A 22,925-nucleotide genomic window follows, 5' to 3' on the forward strand; every position below is an offset into this window, starting at 1 on the left:
AGTGAAGCTGACATCCTGATGCCTTTATTATTGGCTAATTAAGCATTGTAAGTTTCCCCATCGTGGGATTAATAAAGGAATATCTTATCTTATCTTATCTTACGTTACGATACTTCATTACTGTTGCTCTACTCTCGATTTTAGTATTAAGAAGAAGATGACGGTACCGTGGGTGTCTCTTGTCAAGTTCCTTGTACAACATTGCATATGTTTTCTTTATTTTTTCTCAAATAAACAATTTTCTACCTTAGGTCACTCATTCTGAATATAATATAGTGATATAATAATGTGCCTGGCAAAACAAGTAGGACACATCTAAATCGTGAAAATGTTTCTGAACATCCCCTGTAGATATGCACTGTTAAAATTCTACATATTCTATTTTCTAATTCTCCTTAAATGTAAGGATTTAAATTCAAAACACACACTACTGTCTACGGCATATTTAGAGTACAGTAGAAGAATCAGTCATAGAACTTTTAAGGCCCCAGTCCGAAAACACTCCCTCTGAATAAAGGTGGTTTCGTAATGTTTACTTATGAAAATTATCAGCCGACCAGATCACATTCTTTCAGCTGAATTTTCTTTAGGCCGACGCTATAATGTGTCCTTGAGGTGAACTAATTGGTAATCTAAGTCCTTTATCGCTTCTGCCATTAAGCTGCTGAACACAACAACTTTAAATGACAGTTATTTTAGGGGATTTTCTTTTTTTAACGATGTGATGTTTTTATTATTTATTGCTTTTTACTGCTGTTTTTATCTTCATACTTGGGGGTATTTATTTTATGGCTCTTATTGTGACTTATTTTAACTTGTCCCTCCTACTCTCCCTTGTCCTCAATATGCTTTCCTTGATTTGATTATTTAATTATTGGTTGTCTGTTGTATATACAGATATAGATAAGTACAGATGTGTACAGATAAAGCTACAAATGAATTGGCCCTAGGGGATAAACAAAGCTGTCTGAATATCAATCTCAATATAACATCTTCAAAGTAAAGAGGCTCCAGAGTTTACGACACCACATTCAAGTTAAAAAAGAAAAAATAGAAAAACTAAAATGTTATTTAATATGACAATTTTAGTTTGGGTGGTGGGAAGTAACTTTTACCTAACTTATTATTTAACGTAAAGTTTTGTTTGAGGTGCTGGTTCTTTGTGGTTATATCTTGAGTGAGCAGATTATGAAATATAGCTTATAATACATCAGTATTTGCAAACCAGCAGCAAAAATACATAAATGGTACTCTCACTGGGGGCATTTTTATGCATTATAAGTTATGTAGATACTTAAAGAACATGTTGCTGGTAATATTTAAGCACTTTTGCTCAAGTTAAACTTGTAATGCATGACTTAAGTGGAGTGTTTAATTCATTTTCACATCGCTTTAGTAAAGAGACCTCTTTACATCCACTTTGGTTCACACATCCATCAAAAAGTACCACGAAAAACTTTGGGAGCCTCGACCCTGAAGTCACATCCGCCTCCTGTTTGATTGACAGCGTATCAACCAATCAAAATCAACTACAAACCCACACAAACCGAAATTCTCACTTATCATTGGCCAAACACAGCTATCAGTCATGACGTCACGACTCATCCAACCAATGGTAAGGTAGCTTTTTTTTTCTCCAGAGGATGAGCAACAGGCTGTTCCCTGCTGAGTGTAGCACAACGGTTTGGGTTAAATCCGAGTTTCGGTGGTTAGAAATACTGGTGTTTAAATACTTTATTATCTAGGGTTGTCTCGTTTTTGTTTCACTAGGGATAGACAGCAGAAAATAACTGCATATACGTGGTTCTTTAGAGAACAGCCAGATTTGTTCGAGGCCTTGGCATGGATGAGGTACGGCCTACCAGTGGTGCTCAAGCCCACGGGCTGGTGCCGCTGTTTCCCCCCGGACTGCAGGCTATCTACGGGGAATGCCGGCGACTTTACCCCGAGCAGGCCAACCCGCTTCAAGTTACAGCTATTGTGAAATATTGGTGGGTACCTCGTGTTGTTGTTGTTGGTGGTGGTGTGAAACGTGTGTGGGCAGTGAGCTTGTTGGAGAAGTTTATGCTGTGATGGCTTTTGACTTCTAGGCAACAGTTAGCTTAGCTGCTAAGCTAACTCAGCTAACTCCATCCAGGAGCCACACTGCAGCTTCTGTTTTAGGGAGTTTGAGGATTCACTATCAAACTATGCTGAAATAATTGGAAAACCTTAATTTAAATAATGCATCTCAGTACTTTTAAAGAAGCTGTGGCCTCCCAGCTAAGCTCACTGTCCTTTTATTTGTGTATTGAAGATTGAACACAGTCCTTTGACAACAGAACAGTTTTTGATGTGGCTGATGGTTTTCATTTTCTCACAGGTTAGGAGGCCCAGACCCGTTAGACTACATCAGTATGTACAGGAGTATGGGCTGTCCAGCTCAGGACGTCCAGGAGCATTGGCACTATGTCAGCTTTGGACTGAGTGACCTGTATGGGGACAACAGGGTTCATGAGTAAGTTCACTAGTGCATCTGCTTGGTGTGAGAGGAGCTGTGGGGATTTTAAGACACGTGTGATGGGATGGCTCAAGAGCTGTGTTGATCTGGTTATCATTTATATACATTTCACCAAGCCTCCTCTAACTACGCCAAACATTCGCTCATGTCAGGAGCCCTTAAAGAGTAGACCACCTACTGAGTAACATTGTGCCTAATGAAGCTCTATTATTCCACAGCCTGCTGTTGATTTTGACAAGCATTGTAATTTTCACAGCCCTCATGCACATAACAAAAGAGTAAAAGTACAGCTTTTGATGTTTTGTTTACCCTGTTTCTCACTCAGAGTGTGTGTGTGTGTGTGTGTGTCAGATTTACAGGAGCAGACGGGCCCAGTGGGTTTGGCTTTGAGCTCACCTTTAGACTCAAAAGAGAGGTGGGAGAGACGGCACCACCGACTTGGCCGGCCGAACTCATGCAAGGCTTGGCTCGCTATGTGTTCCAGTCAGGTAAGAGCGCTCTTGTTTTGTGCTTGTGGGGGAGGTGGTTAAGTTACACATTAAAACACAATAGCAACAACAGCAATAATGATGCAGGATTAGGATAATGCATACTGTAATTGTTATTCCAATTATAAGAGGATTATTTAGATTTATCTTATCAAAACTATATATTCAGATTTGATTATTGATATTAATGCTTTAAGCTTTAAGATTTTTGTCATTGAGTTTACTTTTTTTAGTAATTACTGAGACTAAGCAAGCAGGTTTAAGACAACTTGTGCTCAGGAAATGCCATTTTCATGTAATGTTAGATATTTTAAGGAGAAACAGTTCAATTGATTAATCAATAAGATAACAGAGAATAAGAGGTAATGAAAAACATAGCTGATTGCAGCCCTACATTCTTCATCCTTCACCTGGAAAATTTGTGTCAAAGTATTGATTTGTTTTTCATTTAGTCACAGTTTGTCAATTGTCTAGTAAATTATTTATCTGCACAGGTTTTAATAGAACAACTACAGCTGCAGTCATCACGTCTCCGTGAATCTGAAGAATGTTATTTGTAAAAGTAGCTTGGTACATTTGAACATGCAGGAATAGAGACGTCTGCTGCAGGCAACAGTCTAGATTTAATACACAGCGTTTGAGTTTGTTGGAGCTCTTGGTATTTACGGGAAGTCTAATTTCCTCTTTCTTTCCTTTTGCATTAGTGAAAACAATCCTTTTAAAATGGCAAACAGGATTGTTGTTGTGTGTGTGTGACTGTATATTCTGTGTGTGATGGGTCTATACTGTGCTGCTAAGTTCTCTAAGTCCTCCAGTTGTGTATATAATGTGCACTTAAAAGATTGGCTGTGAAGGGAGGGGCCATTTAAAAGCCATGCAGAAAAAGAAGAGGGCTATTCTCTCCAGGTTCCCCTCTCCTCACCACCCAGCCCTTCACTGCTATCCAGCTGGGGTCAATTTGCGCGTGGGTGGGCTAGGCTCCTGAGCTAAGTGAATGCTGATTCCTGGCCATCTTCCCCCTCGCTTTTCTCCTGCAGCCAATCTCAATGTTACCTCCCAAGCAGACACATTCCTCAGATTGAAATGTAGTTTTTATGTTTTTCTTTTTCACGGTTTGGTCTCGATTTCTCTCTTTCACTTACTCGCTCACTCATTCTCTTGCTGATCTGTGTCCTGTTTTTACCCGTTTCTGTAACCTTCCTTCAGCAAGTCTGTACTGTCATATAGGAAAGTAGGACTGCTTGCGACTGGTGGTTGAAAGCACAGTCTCAAATGCACTTTCTCAGACTAACACTCATGACATGACACCTTAAAACACGTTTGTCATCCTTTTAAACATTACCGTCTCTTTTTGTTCTATGTTCGACAGAAAACACATTTTGTAGTGGCGACCACGTATCGTGGCACAGTCCGCTAGACAACAGTGAGTCTCGTATCCAGCATATGTTGCTTACAGAGGACCCACAAATGCAACCAATTCAGACGCCATTTGGCACCGTGAGTTTTCTCCAGGTAGGTTCAAAAATGTTATACTCGCAACTGTAATGAACTTGGATTGAACATTTTGATGAAATATGGACCAGCATTAGCAATTTCATGTCAGTGATGATGGTGCAGGAGACAGTTAATTATTGCATTTTTAGTGCATTTTTTTTTTAAATGCACTAAAAAGGCAGTAATTAAAATGAACACATCAGAGAAAGTAAAAAATTATTTTTATTGTCCAGTTAAATGATAAACGTGACATTTAGTTAATAACACACAAGGTACCAAACCTCTGTAGAAATTTGTACAACCTAGAGATTTAATTCTTACTAAAAATAAGTTAAAAAAATAGTTCATTTTCTGCTCTGTGTCTTATAGATTGTGGGAGTTTGTACAGAGGAGCTGCAGGCGGCCCAACAGTGGAACGGCCAGGGCATCCTGGAGCTGATGCGTGGAGTCAGAGTGTGAGTACAGCCGGGCTTCAGCTCATGGTTTGGCTACATAAAGAATCCATGTTTCATATTTAAAAATTAGACTTCAGGTTTTAACGACACGGGGCGAAGTCAGCTCTGTTTCACAGGTGCTATGATTGCTATGTCAGTTTAAATGTCAGTCTAAGCACTTCCAGTATGTGATGGGATGTTCATCATTATAACTTGACACATGCTTCCAGTCTTTTTTTAGTACATTTGTGTTTGAAACGTGTGAATGTTCAATGATTTTTCACAATAACTTTATATGACGTAATGCAGACCAGACCTACTGTTGTTGTATGCTAAGAGAAAATCGAATATAGATGACTTCAGTGTTTACATCTGCCTCCAAATGGTTAGTCATTAAAAACTAAAACTGAAGAACCCTGCTACATAAACGTCACAGATAGAAAGGAGCGTTGTTAATTGTTCATTTATGAACTCTGTGTGTTTAACTTGAAGTTAATGCTGATGATCGTCCTGTGTACAGAGCTGGTGGCCCCTGGCTCATCACAGACATGAGGAGAGGGGAGACCATTTTTGACATTGATCCACACCTACAAGTAAGGCTTTACTAAGTTATGCACACTAAACTAAGTGCATTGTGTTGTATTTATCTTCTTCTCTCTCTTTCTCTTTGGCAGCACTGATACAGCTCCATCTGTGTAGACAAATTATTCAATATAACTCAAACACTGTCACAATCTACTACTTTATTTTGCATGTGGCTTATTGTGAGGTCCTGTGATTAAATAAACGGTCAGTAAAGTGGAGCTAAATTATAAAGAGTAAAGCTTAAAGTGACCCAAAGGAAATTGGTTGTCCATAAATACTTATATAAATAGATAAAAGGAAGCTATTTATAACTGGCCTGAAACAGGTCATGCATCTGTCCTGGATATCAGAGGCAAAGTGACTCTTTTATCCACAGAGCAGTTTAAAGGAAAGCCTTTGTAGAGAAACCCTGTTGGCCCAAAAGTCTTTATGCCTGAGAATGTTAACCTCACACGTGTGAGCTAGTGTTAATGATTGCGTCTATTTTATTGCTCATCTAAGCAGGAGAGAGTGGACCAGGGTATCGAGACAGAGGGCTCTAACCTGAGTGGGGTCAGCGCCAAGTGTGTGTGGGACGATCTGAGTCGACCACCGGAGGATGAGGAGGACAGCCGCTCCATCTGCATCGGGTCACAGCCACGGAGGCTCTCAGACAAAGGTATGCCTAGTGAACAGAGTGGATCCTCTAATTAAGACTGAGCGGATCCAAGAATGCTTCTGGTTTTCTGGTTTCATTGTGTCAGCAGTGCATGATGGGATAATTCCATGCTGATGTTTGTCTGTGTGCCGACAGACACGGAGCAGATCAGGGAGACCCTGAGAAAAGGACTGGAGTTTAACAGTAAGCCAGCATTACCACCCATCAGCAGCCAGAAACAGAGCCACGAGAGACCTCAGTGAGTCACACACACACACACACACACACCCCCACACCGGGATAAGTCCCTCCACGTTGCACAATCAACACAACTGACATCTAAATTCTTATCACCATTGTTTCTGAGCTCCCGGCATTTTATGGTGGTTGATCATTATGATGTTGCTATTTTTCTATGGAAGTCAGGTAGCGGCTCCATGAGAGGAGTTGTGAAATCTGTCCTCACACATCCGCATTTGCAGACAAAGGCCAAGGAGCTGGCATTTCCTTTACAGTAGCTGTTTTTTACAAACAGCCTTTCTCTCACCGCTGATTACACCATATCAGACTTCCTCACTTATATTTCCCTTTTGTTGTCTTCGACTCTCTTTTTTTCTTTTTTTTTCCTCTTTGTCTGTTCCTCAAGGAGTCGAAAGGACAGTTTGGAGAGTGAGAGTTCAGCAGCCATTGTCCCTCACGAGTTGGTCCGAACACGACAGTTGGAGAGCGTCCATCTGAAATTCAACCAAGAGTCGGGCACGCTGCTGCCGCTCTGCCTGCGGTAGTGCACCGTTCCTTCTCCCACACACGACATTTAGTGTTTGAGAATGTCCCCTAAGACAGACCCACTTAGAAATAGTCTTGTGTTGAATGGGTGTGTCCTTAATTAATACGTCTTTAATAAGACTCAAGGGCAAAAAACACAAATGACGTCAGTTTCATAGCTGTTAAAAAGGGGCTTTCTTCAAGTCAGTCCAGAACTCTGATTTTCCTCCTTTTACTTTCACTTTGATGTCACTTCAAAGTGTTTCGAAAATAAAAGGCGAGACGGTTTTAAAATGTCCGGTGCTATTTTAAGTCAGCAGAATGAGTTCAAAGTGAAGCCACTTGAACATAAATGCGACATGAATAACGTGACCGTCATGGATTTTTTTTTGTTGGTCACTTATATTGAGAGGATGAGCACTTTAGTTCCCTCTATCTGTCCGGCACGTTTTGTGTAAGTAGGTTTGCTCTGTTTCCTGATCCTCGACTAACTAGAGATAACCTTAATACTATATTTGCGCACAGGCGTGTAAAACTTCATGAAGTAGCTTTAGTAGGGCAAAGGTCATTAAATCTTTAACAGAGCTGTGTTGTGCATTAGTGAACATGATCAGTGCATCACTATGGCAACCAAGAAACTCATAAAGAAAATCTAAAAAGGGGCAAAAAACAAACCTAACATGCACACAGACATCACAAAGGCAACGTTACATTATATTCTATAGTGAGAACAAATGGAGGACAAAGCTGTTTACAGGATCTTAACATTTAAGTTTTGTCTTTCTCTGACGTGCTGTTTACACACCTGTGGCTGATGCCTATCTGGGCTCGCTTTGACCTTTATTTGGAACATGGGACATTTTTCAGAATGTGCTTTTGCAGACAAGATACCATCTGAGCAGTTATTGTCCAATAGTAACTGTAGATGGTTTTTTATAAATGCTCCTCCGATGATACTCAGACGGGAGGTGAAGATGAACCTGCTTAATGTAATCGCTATCTGAGAAAAGCACAAGACCAGAGTGAGAGAAAGAGACGTGCTGAGTGTTAAGAGTGAGAACACAGTGTAAAGATCCCAGCTATGTGACACCTGCATGGGGCATCAATACGTCAGATGTTTCCTACACATGTGGGACCTTTAATAACCGAGAAGGTTGTGAAATTACGCGAGCAGTTGACACGATGAACAGAACAAGTGAAGATGTCTCTGTCATATCAGAGGTGGACTGAATTAAAATGTTTATTACTAATCAGTTTTCTTGGTAATTTAGGGTGATATGACCTGCCAGAATTAGTCACATGGAAAGAGAGTGATTCTGTTACAGCTCAAATAAATGAAAACACACACTCACACACTGTAGTGTCCTCCACTAGAGAAAAACAAAGAAAGAGCTTTTCTAAAACTGCACATTTCCAGTCACATAAATCTATAAAATACATTCAAACTAAATTTTACAACTAACTAACTAAATATTTGCAGTTTCCATAATAGATTCAACGTTTCATTAAACTGTGCCAGAAAGTACAAACAAGAAGTAGAAGTACACACACATACAAAAACAACCCGCAGCAGCCCACTCCCTTTCAAAAGATAGGTTAGGGTGGTGGAGAAAATGTTGTTGGTGCTCCTACAGACCTCAAAACAAGAGACGTGTAATCAACACTAGTGCAGTTTTGTTGTTGCAGCTTTGGCGTGTACATCCCACATACAGCAAACAAGAGTCACACCTTGTTCACCTTCCAGCTAGCTGCTAAAGTTTTGCGTTAAGTGCAGTTTTATGATCTCAGGCTCGATTCACTCGGCTTTCTGTGATAAGTTGTGTCATGTCTAGTTTTAATAATGTGTTAGAAGAGGCCTGCCCTTCAAAATAAGAGCCCACAGTGATAGAAAAACACAAAATGATGAAACTCCATATTACATTATTAAATAAAAGAGAAACACAGCAATATGACAATCATTTTAAAGGGCCCTTAACACAAGATAACCTTTGTAGTTAATACTGTATTTAATGTTTTACAGGGGCCGGTTGCTCCATGGGAGACACTTCACGTACAAAAGTATCAATGGAGACACAGCCATTACATTTGTGTCTACAGGAGTTGAAGGAGCTTTCGCTACTGAAGAGCATCCATATGCAGCCCACGGCCCCTGGCTTCAGGTAAACACACGCAAACTCAAAAGTTAACATGAGGTGCTTTCATATTTAATGCACTTATTTGACCTTCTGCTAACCCTAACCCTAACCCTTCATAGATATTGTTGACTGAAGAGTTTGTGGAGCAAATGCTTGGGGATTTACAGGAACTTAACACTCGTGAGGAAGTAAGTAAAATCCCCTGTGATTTAACTTTTGTTTTCAGTGTGATTTTGTGTAACTGTTCATCATTTCTCTCTGTACAGACAAAGTTACCAAAGGAGTACAGTTGGCCAGAAAAGAAGCTGAAGATCTCTGTGCTACCAGACTGTGTGTTTGATAACCCACTCCAATGAGACAGAGACACTTTAATCACTAGAAAACACCAACAAAGACACCCGCAGACACACACTCCAAGGGTGGACCATCGTGAGCAGGAGACCTCCCAGGACACGCAGCGACCCGGAGCTGTCGGGTCGCACAGATATGATGCTCCCACGGCGGTCTGGCCGGCCGGTGGCTGTCTCGCTCCTGAAGATGATCTTAACACTGTTAATTCATTCTCACTCCACTGATTGCAACATTTCCCTGAGGCTCAAATGCTCCCGTGAATGTCAGATCAGCCTGAAACCAGCCTGTCCAGATGGTCGACCTGTAAGAACAATCATTATAGGTGGTGTGTCAGAGCAGGATGCTGTCATTCCTCCAATAAGGCCTGCCAAGGTCTGAGGTCTCATATACGTCACTATGATATACGCACGCACTCCTGACAACAGTTCTATTTATTCCATTGGCCTTAGAAAGGAAGGAAAAGTCACATGTTGAACCTTTTTGTCAGTGTTTTTTTCATTTGAGCTTGTGTGTGTGTGTGTGTGTGTGTGTGTGTGTGTGTATAGTATTTACAAATGCTGGACATTTTTCTCTTATGCGTCTGTGGTCGTACCAAAGTTTTAACTGTCGGCGGTTCGCTGCCAGAACTGTCTCGTGTGTCATGAATCTGCAATAATGGAATAACCGGCTGAACTATGATAAACTACTATTCACTGCCAGTTTGTCTGAGATAACCACAACTGTTTTCAAAGGCAAGTGCTGCAGGTGTAAACCAGCTCCTCTCCCTTGTGCCAAGAACACGACTCCTGTACTGAGTAATATATTTCTCACGCATGATGATGCGTGTTTTAAAGTCTTGGAGCTTAATACATCGAGTCCGCTGTAAATGTTCAAAGACTGGGAGTTAACTATGTGTCGTCTCCGGTGGCCACATAACTATGAAATGTGTTGTTTTTTTATGAGTGAGACCTGCTGGAGAAAGTTGTTGAGAGTAAAATTCCTCAGTGCCTTGAGTTGAAAAGGACCACGTATTCTCCGTTGACTCTTAATGCTGCCTACAGCTGCTTGATTAAGGCTTTGAATCAAGGCTGCTGCATTCGTTGTCTGTTTCTGATACCGTTGATACATTCCACGTTAACACTACAGAGAAAAACACTCCTTTTCCTGCCCTGCCTTGTTACAAAAAATGTACTCTTACACAACATGTGATGGCGTCTTGTTTTTGTCTGTCTTTTTTTTTTTTTTTACTCAGTGACATTTGTAAAGTTTAGGCATCTTATTGACTGAATTGACTGATTGTAATCCCAAGTGCATTAAAGAGTGTAGGTATTTACACAAATAAAGCTGCAAAACTAATGCAGAGGTACAGCCGACTTTATTTCTTCTTCCTGTGGAAGATTTTGCTGACCGATTCTATTTGATAACAAAGCCGTAATAAATGTTAGTCAACTATGAATGAATATTGGTGAGTTTCCAATGAGCCACACAGTCAAATGTCGTAAATGTTAACAAGCTGTTAATCAAAAGATTTTAGTCCAGATGCCCTGCAAACCTTTTCCATGAGGTCTATTTGAATGGTCTTCCAAGAGGGCCAGTAAAGGGGTTGTTTAATGTTCAAAAAACATGATTTTTAGAACATTTTGTTGCTTTGTTCTCGTCTTCGACATCTTCGTGTTAAACGGGAGCTGGAAAAAACAACGGCGGACGGCGAGGTGGACTAAATGATGTATAAAGAGAACTGGATACGGCGTTGGAGGCTTCGTTCATTCCTATGAAAAAGTTAAACTTTCTGGGCATTAAAGTCCCCAGATCTTCTGCATTGATAGGCCCATAGAGCATGTGCACTAGTGGCCTGCTGAGTCAGCTAGCCCGCCGCTGATTTAAATGGGGATAAAATTATTCAATAGTGTGGCTCTTCTAGACTCCCAATGTTATCTGACTGAACGGGTCAAATTCTGATGGGGAAACAAGTCATTTTGCTGTTTCTGACTCTACAAAAATGTATCTGCTAAATTATAAACTCGTCTTTCACAATGTTAGTCTATGGAAAAAAGTATTTTTGGGCTCAATGGCCTCACGTGACGCACGCCATTGTTGTAATCACACAGCCACTATGTCAAATCGGCTTCAAAGCCTGGCGCACTTCCTGGAGGCTTGAGGGGAACCGTTGACTGTGTAAAAGAAGTTGACATAGCGTCCCGATCTGAAAAGTGAAGCCAATGAGGAAGCCAATGTCTCAGTCGGTAGTTTCACGTCTTCTTGAAAACAGCATGATGTTCATTTTCTGAATTTAGAGATGATGAAGCAGGACATGCTTTAAGACCGGACTACATTGTATCTTTGTGGAACAAACGTCACTTCTGTTTCCAAAAAACCAAGATGGTGACGCCTGTAAAGTGAAACGGCAGTCCACAAACCAATAGGTGACGTCACGGTGGCTACGTCCACTTTTTATTTACAGTCTGTGGGCGGACTCGAGGGGTTTTCAGCTGGCGGGATCAAACACTGTATAAAAGAAGTGGATGTATTCACCGTGACGTCACCCATTGGTTTGTGGACCGCCATTTTGAAGCCTTGAGTTTTGCTTTATGGGTGTCGCCATTTTGTTTTTTGGAACCAGAGGTGATGTTCATCCCACAAAGACCTCCTTTCTTCTAAATGTGACCATAATTTACTAAATGAAAATGTTTACTGAACTAATAAATAAAATGACATATAGGGTCGTTTTCTCATAGACTTCCATCCATTCTGACTCGGATTCATTTTGCCCCCTGCTGGACATTAGAAAGGATTCAGGTTTAAAGCTCCTCTGCATTGGCTCCACTTCCTTATACAGTCTGTGGGCGGGACAGTCGGCCTGCTGATTGGCTGGAGGAGGTCACATGAGCGACAGATCCAACTATGACATCATAAACGGACCAAAACCTAAACAGAGCGTTTTTTCACACACACACACACACATATATATATATATATATATATATATATATATATATATATACACACATATATATATATAGAAAGAATAGAATAGAGTTTATTGCCATTTGTACAAGCTTAAGAATAAGAATAAGAATAAGACCGACTTTATTTATCCCGGAGGAAATTGTTGTGCGATACAGAGGTCGTCACAATAATACAAAATATTAAAATACAAAATTGAACAGAAACTTAGACACAATAAAATCCAATTAAATAGTCTGTCCCTTTTTTTAAAACAAAAAGTACAGATTGAAAAGTACAAATTTGTGAGAAGTGTCACAGTGTGTGAGGTGAAGTGTGCAAAGTAAGTGAAACTGCACAGAATAGACTTTAACAATTAAATGACCAGGTTAAAAACAGGTACACTGGAATTCTTGTGCATGTCCCTGAGTCAGTAATAATAAATAAACAAACAAACAGTGCATTTAAAACAAGGTGTGTAAGATGGAGAAACTTCACATTATAAATAAATAAGCAGTATAAAGCAGTAAAAGGCACTAATGAAATCTTGAATTAAAGACAATTAAAAAGATGAGGTTTTTATTATAGTTTGCCAATCTGTCTATTATATTGATGCTGAAAAGACTTTGAAAAAAAGTTAATTTTGCACAATATGGGACCTTTAACAAAACTATATGAACCATGAATGAAGCCAGTAGTTATAAAGGCTGTCTTATTAGAAAGCAAAACTAAATATTATCTTCCCATGTGTGGTTCAGTGTGCACTCACCCTCTCACGGGGGGGCCCCTGGGGGCCTCCGTCCCGTCCGGTCCAGGGCTCCCTCCACCATCACAGGTCATTTCCAGTCCCTCCGGTAGAGTTTGCTGTGGCCGTTCCCTCAGCCTCCCTCCTCTCGGCTCCTCCCCGTCTATTTATCAACTCTGTGACGGGTCACGTTATCGGAGGGGGGCAGTCGGTGTGGAAGCACTGAGCTCCGTACCGACGAGTCACAGCCTGCCCGCACTTACCGTCAAATATTTAGTCCAAAGAGTTGACGGGAAAAGCGAAAGAAGCCGAGCAGCAGCCGGGAGGCGGATAAAAGCCCGGCGGTGAGCGGCTCATCGGGCTCCCAGCTGGGATCCAACCGGAGGAGCCGCAGCTCATCGCGGGCTGGATGCGCAGCTCTGAGGCATTATAGGTGCACCGGAGTCCGGCGACGACATGGAGGATAAATAGTTGGTAACGTTGCTTTTCCTCCATCAGAATACACCCGGTGTGTTTGACTGGAGTTCTTTGATGCTTTGCTGGTTGTAGGAAGGAGCGTGGACATAAAATGTCAGTGTGTCATTTCCAGTCTTCGTTATTCTGTGGCAAGTTGTCAGGGTGTCATGAGGACAGTAGTGTGGCTGCTGTTTCTCTGCACTTGGTTTACAGCACTTAAATGATCTGTTTCTCTGCTCTGCTTGTTGTCATGTGCTCTTCATCTCAAAAGGTTTCCCTCCACCTGTGGGTTTTTTTTTTCTTTCTTGGCCCAAATCTGTCTGAAATTAGTAAAACATTGTTTGGAAAAATAATTCTGACTTTTGCTCTCTTCCATAGCTGCATGACATCAGTTTGGATCATGGACGCCAGTTGGAAAAACTGCTTCGAAGAGGAGCTCCTGTGTCCCATTTGCCTGAATGTTTTTGAGGAGCCCATCCAGCTGCCGTGCAAGCACAACTTCTGCAAGGGCTGCATCTCTGAGGCTTGGGCCAAAGACAGCGCTGCGGTCCGCTGTCCCGAATGCAACCATGACTACGACCAGAAACCCACACTGGAGAAAAACTTTAAGCTTGCCAACATAGTGAAGCGGTTTAACGCGCTGAACACTGAGAAAGTCCCCACCGTGCTGCACTGTGTCCTCTGCAGACGAGGCCCCCCGCTGCCCGTGCGGAAGGTCTGCCTTCGCTGTAAGGAGCCCTGCTGCCAAACTCACATCCAGACGCACCTCCAGCAGCCCTGTGCAGCACCGGGACACCTGTTAGTTGACGCCGAGGAGCTGAGCGCCTGGACCTGCCCCAGTCATGAGGAGTACAGGCTGCTCCACTGTGAGGAGGAGCAGGTGGCTCTGTGTCCGTTCTGCTGCATCTCTCACTGCACTAACCAAAGACACACAGTCAACGACGTGGATTCCCAGCGCATACAAATGCAGGTACATAAGTCGCTCCCACACGCACCCCCTCTCCCCCTCCTACCTCACTTGAAAATCAGCTGACAGGCAGGTGACTGTCAAAAGATTTAATAAATGCACTTTCTTCCATGGATTCTTCTTTGAATTTCAAGGAAGCGGACATTTCTTTCAGTTCACCAGCCTATAAAGACCTTCTGTCTGTGCCTCTTCCTTTAATCTTATCTGATGTGAAAGGACTGGACAGGTGAAAGCCACCCCTCAGGGTAGATGATAGCACACACATGCAGACGTACGTCACACACTGCTTTTAACCTTGATCAAACCACCCATTCCACACCGCCACGCCTCCACATTAGCCGCCCTGTGCCCTCGGGTAAGTGCTGTGATGCAATCTGCATCCACCAGAAGTGACGACTCCCGTGTAGTGGGGGTGGATCCACATGCCGTTTGTATATGTTAGCTGTCCTGATCACTTTCAGGGAAACGCACACGGGCAGCGCTGATGAATGAATTCTGTTCTCCAGAAGGAGATGTGTTGGTTTGGGAAAGTGTCAGAAGGGTTATAACTTAGCATTTCAACCATTTCCAGCAGTAGGAAGGTAATTCCAGTGAATTTTTTTTGTGGCAGTAAAAAAGGGAGGAGTGAGGGAGGAAAATAGATTGAACCATATGTGTGTTAATCTAACTGACAACAAGTGAATAACGGCCTGTCTTGGCAGAGTTGACCTCAGGATGCATGGAGGAATGTGTCTCGCATAAGGCCGGCATGTCAAGGCTGCGTCCACTCCTGTGTTTTCCTCAGTTTGAGACTTAATTCCACTTGCTGTCTTCTCAGAAGCCCTAATGTAAGTGGCAAGGTGTAAAAGCAACCACCCACACGGCCTTATACGCATTTCTTCCCTGTTCCTCCCTATCTGCAAAGGGGCGGGAGTGAGAATCAGATTAGTTTTAGCATCTGCCATGTTGCGGTCTTGTCGATGCGTGTGCTGATCTTATTATTCCAGTCGGGAAAGTTTACAGACTCGTTTCTTTCCAGTGTGTAGATCACAAAGTTTCTAAATCGGTTGAAGTCTTCGATGCAAACTGTTGCTCTGGTTCAGAGCTATTATTGGGACAAAAGATGTCTGTTCAGCCCTTTCCACAGCTGCTCCACACACACACACACACACACACACACACATCTTTCTGTTCTTTCACAACTGTATGTTTGCAGGGTGAATGGAGTTATCCAGTTATCTTCTCAGATTAACACAGTCCATGCTGGGCCTTCAGACGCAGAGTGCACTCTAATATTGATAAATGGCTGTAGCCACATGTCAGGCTTCTTGTATGCCGAGGCTGAAAAGTGGCTTCTTTTCATTACTTGCTGAGAGGTCGTTCTCCTTGACAGAGCTGTGGTCTATTTTGGTAAAAGCATTTTAAATTCCCCTGGCGTCACTCTTGTTGCTTTTGGGATAAACAAAGAGGGAAAAACCAACGTAGCGACGTTCATATCTTTAGTTATCTTTGGCTCTCAGAGGAGTCGTTTGCTGTAACCTTTTGCATAGGGTGCTGGTCATTTCAAGATGGGAAAGGAAGAGGAATATAATAGTGATGTAGTCATTGGGAGAGGCAGAGGAGGCGCCCACCCACACAACCTCACCTTGGTTTTCTCAGGCACCTCAAGCAGGAAACCATCGCCCATGCAAGCTCTGCCATTTGCAGTTTCTTGTATCTGGGCTGGAGTGAGTCAGTTCCCCAGAATGCTGAGGGCAGTCCATTGACATCAGACGTGGGGAATAGTTGTCAGTTGATTGTGAAAGAGGCTCTCTGTTCATTGAGCCTGAGGCTCCTCATTTAAACATGAGCTTCCTGGCAACCCGCGGGTGTCTGGATGCCTAAATAGGACAGTGGGGAAAGTGATCATTGGCCAGTTTAATCTTGATAAAGGTAAGCTTTCACGCTGCTGCAGAGAGATCAGCAAGCAGACTGTTCCCTCTTGTCCCCTTATGCTATTTCAAGACAAGAGGGGAATTGGAGGAAACATGACGAAATGAGGAAGACAGTCAATGAGCAGAAGCACTCCGGCACGGAAAAGCTGCTGCCGAGGCACATAAAGCAGTTCACGCTCCGTTTACGATACCAATAACCCCACCAAGCATTCTCCCCTGTTTCTGTAAATGTACCGGTGACACAGAGGGTGTGAGGTGCCCCTGAGCTCTGATGCCCCCTGACGGGGTTAAAACCGTCATTATCATTAATGCAGGTGTGCTTAAAAGTTTTTAAGGATTGTGTTCACAGTTCATGGAAAAACTGGATGAAACAAGAGACGCTGCCAACTAACTAACAAGGTACCAAGTGAGTTTGCAGGGAGGAGACAGTTTTATGGATGACATCAGACCTCACACACACACACACACACACACATGTAATAAGTATATCTACTACTTAGCATGGACTTTAAGTGTTTCTCACCTATTGACGTGCATGTTGGGATAAGCTGCTAATGGCTGCTAGTTAGCAGAACTATATGAAGTCTATTTAAAGCCTGACTAACATGATGAATGCATGTATATGAAAACTTTTGACCTCAATGCATCATTTAAATCTCTTCGCAGCCTAATTCTGTGCACTCACCACTGAATATGCCGCGGTGCGCTGGCCGACCATTCATCAGACACAACTGGTGCATCCAGCACGGCTTTCTGAACGCATCCACAGTCCTCGTGTGCGTGCTGGTAGACGTGATACAAACAGAGCCGCTCATCGTACCGTCGCTCTGCGGTGCCATCAGTTGCCATAAGTTGTTTACTTCTGTGTATGAATTGAAGTCAAGTTTATATGTGATTGGAAAGAATAGAATAGAGAGAAAGACAATAGAGAAATAGAGGATTCGGGGAAAGTATCTGAGCACTTTCGGAGCTTGTTTTCTATCCATGAATAATAGATAATGCTATTCAAGTGTTGCTGTCAGTTACATTCCTCCAAAGTAAAGATTTAACAGCATATAATTACCGTAACGTTAATTACAGGCAGACTTATTGCTCAGGCACCTGTATAATTTATTATTCTATGATGTTGGGTTCGCTTCAAAAGCTCAAACTGCAGAAATGCACGTTTGATTTCTCCAAAGGGAACCCCTTTAACACTGGCAGTCAGCCCTACGTCAGGGATGCAGCGATTAATGACCGATCACATTACTGGAAATACAGTGTTTTCTTCTGAGCACTTAAAAGCTACAGTGATCAATATTTTTCTGTGAACAGTAGATCAAATGACACATGGCAATGCGACAGAGGTTCCTCATAAGTGACAAACCTACAGTTTAAACAGAGTTATCACCAACTCTGCATCTCTGTGGAGCCTTTTAGCATCTTTCACCCACTTGTTTTGGTTTTATGGCCTTATGGTAACTTTTAGTGGTTTGGTTGCTCATCAGCAACATTTCCAGGTGGACAGTAAATATAGTGCACTGCACAGTAAACTGGGGGAGATCTGCTAACATTGCTAAAAAAAAAGCCAGACAGGAGTTGGTGGAGACCAAAACAAAGCCAAAAGGTAAATTAGAATTGGACCTGCATTTGTTGGGACGTGACTCAGAGTGAATTAATGGTGATCCTAGTCTGCTGGATGTGCAATTAGGCAACTGCTAACATATTTGCCAACAACTTAATATGATGACAACATGTCAGTGTTACGCTTACGGGCTGTTCCGCTGTCCCGAGGTTGGCCCAAATAATCAATTCACGTTGCTTTAACAGCGTGAGTACTTTATTTATTATGTTGCGTTTCCCTTGTTTGCGCTTCCATCGTCAATAGTCCAAAGTTTATGTCATAAGGTAACAAAACTATTAGCGCTAATCCTCCTAAAAGGTTTAACGTATATGCAAACAATCATAAGTAGGCGCTTTATTATGTATTGGCTAGTATTTTATATCATTCATAGAGGTTTTTTTTTCTGTTTTGTTTTAGAAACTGGGTGGACTGTTGGAAGTGTGGTGCAGTGTAGTGGCCAGACAGTTGTTGTACATAAGAGTCCATGAGTGTTGTAAGCAGCTGAAGAGGTCTGTTGCTGTGATACCACAGTGTAGCTACCCTGAAACTCGCTCACTGGAGACCGCAGGAATGTCCTCTTTCTCCCTATCGCTCTTTTTCGCTTCAAGCTCTCTCTCTCTCTGTTGGTTTCGCTCTCTTTTTGTATGTCTTTCTCACTTTCTTTCTGTCCGGTCTTGGCATGTGCAAGCAGAGCCCCACGGCACTTTGCCCTTCCTCCCAGCCCCTCTCTCCCATGCACACCCATGTGGAGGGAGAGAGCAGACCCCAGTGTTATGCACATAGACATGACAATCTGTCACTGACACAGAGGCCAATGCAAACAATGGGAGCAATGCATGTGGCAAAATGAGAAAGCAGAGAGGGGCAGTGAGACACCCCCGCTTTTTGCTCCCTCCCATACACATTAGCTTTCACATATAAATACATACACAAGGCTTTGTTGCCATGGCAGCCCTTTTTTCTCTTATTTGGGCATGGTGCCTCTCTCATGCAGAAACAGTTCATTAAAAAGCATACCTGGCCTCCCCTGTTACCGGTTTGCTGTCATCCTGTGACTGTAGATTGATTTCCATCTCCAGCAGTGAATGGAGAAGGATTTTATTTACCGGCTCCTTTGCTGCCTTTTTGCACTGCGATTCAGCCCTCGGAGGAAGTAGGCTGGTCTTGGACTTCGCTTGATGTAACACGGTCTCTGATAAACATACAAGCAATTAAAGACAGATTTGTGCAATTGTGTTTGCCTGTGCTGGTGCCCTCCTCATGGATAAATGCATGTGGTTGTTGCTGGCAGCTGTTCTTCTGTCTCATCAGGATTGCGGAGGAGGTTTTCTTAGTGACTAATAAATAGCACCCAGGTTTGCTGAGGTCACAGTGTACATAGATTTTTAAAAAATTTTTATTTTCAGTGTATCTTGTTGCAGTTCATCTGTCTTATCCGTCTCTCGTATGTCATCTCTCCACAGGCCATGCTAATGAGGCAGCAAGACAGACTGGAGGGTCGTGTCCAGAACATCGATGAGCAGCTCACAAAGCTGGAGTCAGACAAGACGCTGATGAAGGTACCGAACGGCAAACACATTGTTTGTATTTACAAAGACTCGGTTGTGAACATTTCCAGTCCTGCTCCTTCAGTTCTTTGTCATCATGTGGGTTTTGTGCTATAATTGTGTCCACACTGTGCTGTAATGACTCTGTACCTTTGCTCACTGTTGGAAAATGGAAAGAAAATATAATTTATCTCGAGCTTTGAATGGGTAGTGCATTAGGCTGGAACTTTGCTCTTTACAAATGACTTTCCTGCTTCAGTCCTGAGCTGGAAAGGCACAGATTCATCAAAAGTAAGAGAGAAGAAATATATCCAGTAATTCAACACATCAATTCTTTACCGTATGTTGATGCACAATTTACTTTTTCTCTGCTGAATATTGTTTTTTTGGATTAAGGAGAGAATAATCACACATGATGAAATAAAAAGTGATGATCCTTTTCATCAATTTCACTCAAACCCGCTAAAAAACTCCTCCTGAGCTACCAAAGGCATCGTGGTTCATAGGCTGACTAGCACTCTCCGTTGCTAGTAAGATCATTTTAACATGCCATGCCTGGACAATTTGCGTGTAATTGCATTTTCTAACCGTGTGTGTGTGTGTTTTGTAAATGAACGTGCCTCCAACCTGTCCTCTCTCGGCAGGACGCAGTGTGTGAACTGAAGGAGCGTGTGAGAGCCCAGTATCAGAGGATGCACGCGCTGCTAGAGGCGAACCAGGCTGAAACCATGCAGACGCTGGAGAGCACCTTCACCATGTATGTGAGGAAAAACTCCCAGCAGGTCCTGCAGCTCAACGAGAAGCGGCAGGAGGCAGAAAAACTCCTGAGCTCAGTGCAAACGCTCTTTCAAAGATCAGACGGCATTAACTTCATGAAGGTACAAGTCTGCGCTTCCCTATGAATTCCTCTTAACATGCTCTCATGTCTGTAAAGATACACACACACACACACAAACTGAAAATGTTTTACAGCATTTGCATCCACAGATTTGTGAGTGAGACATTTAAAGGCCGACAGAATAACTTGTGCCCCTTATTATTGTTTTCAGAACACGAAACCTTGCCAGCTGTTAATGGACCGGTAAGCGTTTCTCTTTCTATTTCTATTCTGTTTCACTTTACTGTAAACACGATTGTAGAGATAGAAGTGAAAGACAACTTGCGTGCATGTAACCTAATTAGCAGCACATTTAAAAAACAAGTCAGCAACTGATATTTGTTCTTTGATGATGCTAAATAGTTATTTGTTGTGCTCCTTTAATATTCCTGCACTCTTTTCTTTTTCAAGAAGCTGTTTTCAATGCTTTCATGCAGTTGATTATTAAATGTACTCGTCCATGCTAAAGTAACCTTTTGGAAAATGGAAAAACCCCAGTAAATTAAAAGGAATATAGGATCAGCCACATTTATTTATCCCATTATTTGCATAGTACTATTGAAAATGTGTGTCCAAAAAGGAGAGATGTGTATTTCACAGGTAAAGTTTTCTTCCAGTCAAACAAAACACATGTTTCAAGGTACAGAATGTGTCTCAGGGCTCATTGAATCTGGTCCCCAGTATTTTATACACGTCTTTTTTTTTATTTTTATTTTTTTAGGTCAAATCTACACCTGAGCAGTGCCATCCCTCCGCTCAGGGTGGGACAGCTCAACTCTCATCATTTGCTCTCTGAACTCTCAACAAGAGAAAAGAACCTGCGGAAAATGATGGAGGGTAAGAACAAGACTGCTCTGAGTAAAAACAGAAATAGATTTTCTGAGAGCTTTTATGGTCAGCATTAACTATCATCTCTTCCTGCCCCACCACTGCTTGCCATTCATAGAGCCCATCAATGAGGCGCCGATTCTTGAGATCGTCCAGTCTCACAGCAGCTCTGCTGGCTCCCACATGGGGACTAGTTCAGGACCACAGAAGAGGAAATATGGCATGGCATTCCTGGAGGGTACCGCTGCTAACTCCACCTCCCAGGATCCTCCGCCGCTGCTCTACAGCAGCAAAAAACCCTTTCTGGCCGAGCAGAACCATCACGCTCCATCCATGTATTCCTCTGAAGGCCTCTCGCAGAATCCTCACGTGGGCCACAGCCAACTCCTTGACACTTCAGCCCATCACATGGTGGGTCTAGGGTCCAGCTCTGGCCACCACTCAGGGACCATATTCCCCCCCACGCACTTCCCCAGCGGAGGTGCCTCGCAACAAGCCATGTACGAAGGGAGGAAAGTACTGATGTGCACTCTGAATAACTGCTGCTGCTCCAGGACCCCCGCTGCTCGTACCCGGCCTCCGTACCCAGCATCAGACTCCTTCCCCTCCATGACCTCTCAGGAGTTTCGCCCACTACCTGCAAGCCAGCCACTGCAGCATTTTCCTGTGAGGGGACTGATGGAAGCCTCTCAAACAGCCAGGCACCCCGACTTCTACGGGCTGTACGGCCAGTCTTCAACCAAGCATTACGGGACCAAGTAATGAACCAGAATCAGCATCTGTGTCCTTTTATTAAATCAGATTTTACATCCGAATTTTCACGTTTGCTTTTTGTTCCTTGTTCCATTTTTGGTTCAGCGATCTGTTGTTGTCAGTTTGTATCTCCAACATGCCTCCATGATAAATTCTGCCATGATATTTACTTGACCTCATTTTGGGGAAACCATGCCCTGTTGACTTTTCGTCGTCCTGTACTTCCTGAATCGCAGTGACAGCAGTAATGCTCTAATTTGAAAACGCAAGGTTGTAATTTTATTTATTTTCTGTTTCAATTCAACTGGAAGTGCTAATGTGAAAAAAACGTAGTCTTAAATCCAATCAAGCAGTGAACTAAAGAAACAACATATCCTTCATCGCGAGTCCTGACGTGGGACTCCAGAGACTTCAGTGCCTAAAAAGACTGTTAACACGCTCTTATTGTACTTGCAAGTTCCTAGCTCTTGATTATTTCCTGTTGGTGGCTGAAAGCATGCAGGGAGCCTCTCCATGCACTCCAAAGTCCACGTGGCTTTAGAAACACACTGGACTACAAATGCTTGTCAGGTTTTTCATGATTTTTTTTATACAAGATTATGAATAAACCAAAATCAGTGGGAAATATTGAATAAACAAGCATATTAATTAAACATTTGTCGTATTTTAAGCGTTGGTTTATAGATTTCTTTATGCTATGAGTGTGTACTTTAAACTGAATGACGCATTTGTTATTTTAAACATCGTGTTTGATTATAGTTGGAGGTCTGTTTGTACTGAGAGGCACATTGTGCTTGATTTGTTTGGGCTAAGAGGTTTTACAGTTTGACTCACAAGGGTTACAGTTGAAATGTCAGAGCTTCCTGTAAGAAAAGAAAAGAAAAGCCATCATTGCTGTGCATCCCACCCTGCAGCTCACCCACAA

General features: G+C 42.5%; 2 protein-coding genes across 3 annotated transcripts; both read left to right on the top strand.

The window, feature by feature from the left end:
* Window positions 1–1,672: 1,672 nt before the first annotated feature.
* sufu (suppressor of fused homolog (Drosophila)) lies at window positions 1,673–10,709 on the top strand. Of its 2 annotated transcripts, none has more exons than XM_070840866.1 (12): window positions 1,673–1,991; window positions 2,363–2,497; window positions 2,852–2,988; window positions 4,358–4,500; window positions 4,852–4,937; window positions 5,437–5,509; window positions 6,003–6,159; window positions 6,295–6,397; window positions 6,785–6,919; window positions 8,924–9,062; window positions 9,158–9,226; window positions 9,305–10,709. In XM_070840866.1, exons 1-12 carry the CDS (start codon window positions 1,843–1,845, stop codon window positions 9,392–9,394), a joined length of 1,416 nt encoding a protein of 471 aa, XP_070696967.1. In that variant the 5' UTR covers window positions 1,673–1,842; the 3' UTR covers window positions 9,395–10,709. The 2 variants fall into 2 exon arrangements, with proteins under 2 accessions (XP_070696967.1, XP_070696968.1); XM_070840867.1 differs by having other exon boundaries at window positions 6,006–6,159.
* A 2,727-nt stretch (window positions 10,710–13,436) lies between these two features.
* Window positions 13,437–22,062, top strand: trim8a (tripartite motif containing 8a). Its single transcript, XM_070841480.1, has 7 exons — window positions 13,437–13,530; window positions 13,891–14,482; window positions 19,459–19,554; window positions 20,187–20,420; window positions 20,592–20,623; window positions 21,141–21,256; window positions 21,366–22,062. The coding sequence occupies exons 2-7, from the start codon at window positions 13,895–13,897 to the stop codon at window positions 22,007–22,009; spliced, it is 1,710 nt and encodes a 569-aa protein (XP_070697581.1). The 5' UTR covers window positions 13,437–13,530; window positions 13,891–13,894; the 3' UTR covers window positions 22,010–22,062.
* Window positions 22,063–22,925: the final 863 nt, after the last annotated feature.

This window comes from Pempheris klunzingeri, chromosome 12, assembly GCF_042242105.1.
Source record: "Pempheris klunzingeri isolate RE-2024b chromosome 12, fPemKlu1.hap1, whole genome shotgun sequence".
NCBI lineage: Eukaryota > Metazoa > Chordata > Actinopteri > Acropomatiformes > Pempheridae > Pempheris > Pempheris klunzingeri.

Coding starts and splice junctions, on each gene's coding strand:
- sufu (XM_070840866.1), top strand. CDS start 1,843: ATGGATGAGGTACGGCCTACCAGTGGTGCTCAAGCCCACGGGCTGGTG. Junction 1,992..2,362: donor ACAGCTATTGTGAAATATTG/GTGGGTACCTCG, acceptor ATTTTCTCACAG/GTTAGGAGGCCCAGACCCGT. Junction 4,938..5,436: donor CTGATGCGTGGAGTCAGAGT/GTGAGTACAGCC, acceptor TCCTGTGTACAG/AGCTGGTGGCCCCTGGCTCA.
- trim8a (XM_070841480.1), top strand. CDS start 13,895: ATGACATCAGTTTGGATCATGGACGCCAGTTGGAAAAACTGCTTCGAA. Junction 19,555..20,186: donor CAGACAAGACGCTGATGAAG/GTACCGAACGGC, acceptor CTCTCTCGGCAG/GACGCAGTGTGTGAACTGAA. Junction 20,421..20,591: donor ACGGCATTAACTTCATGAAG/GTACAAGTCTGC, acceptor TATTGTTTTCAG/AACACGAAACCTTGCCAGCT.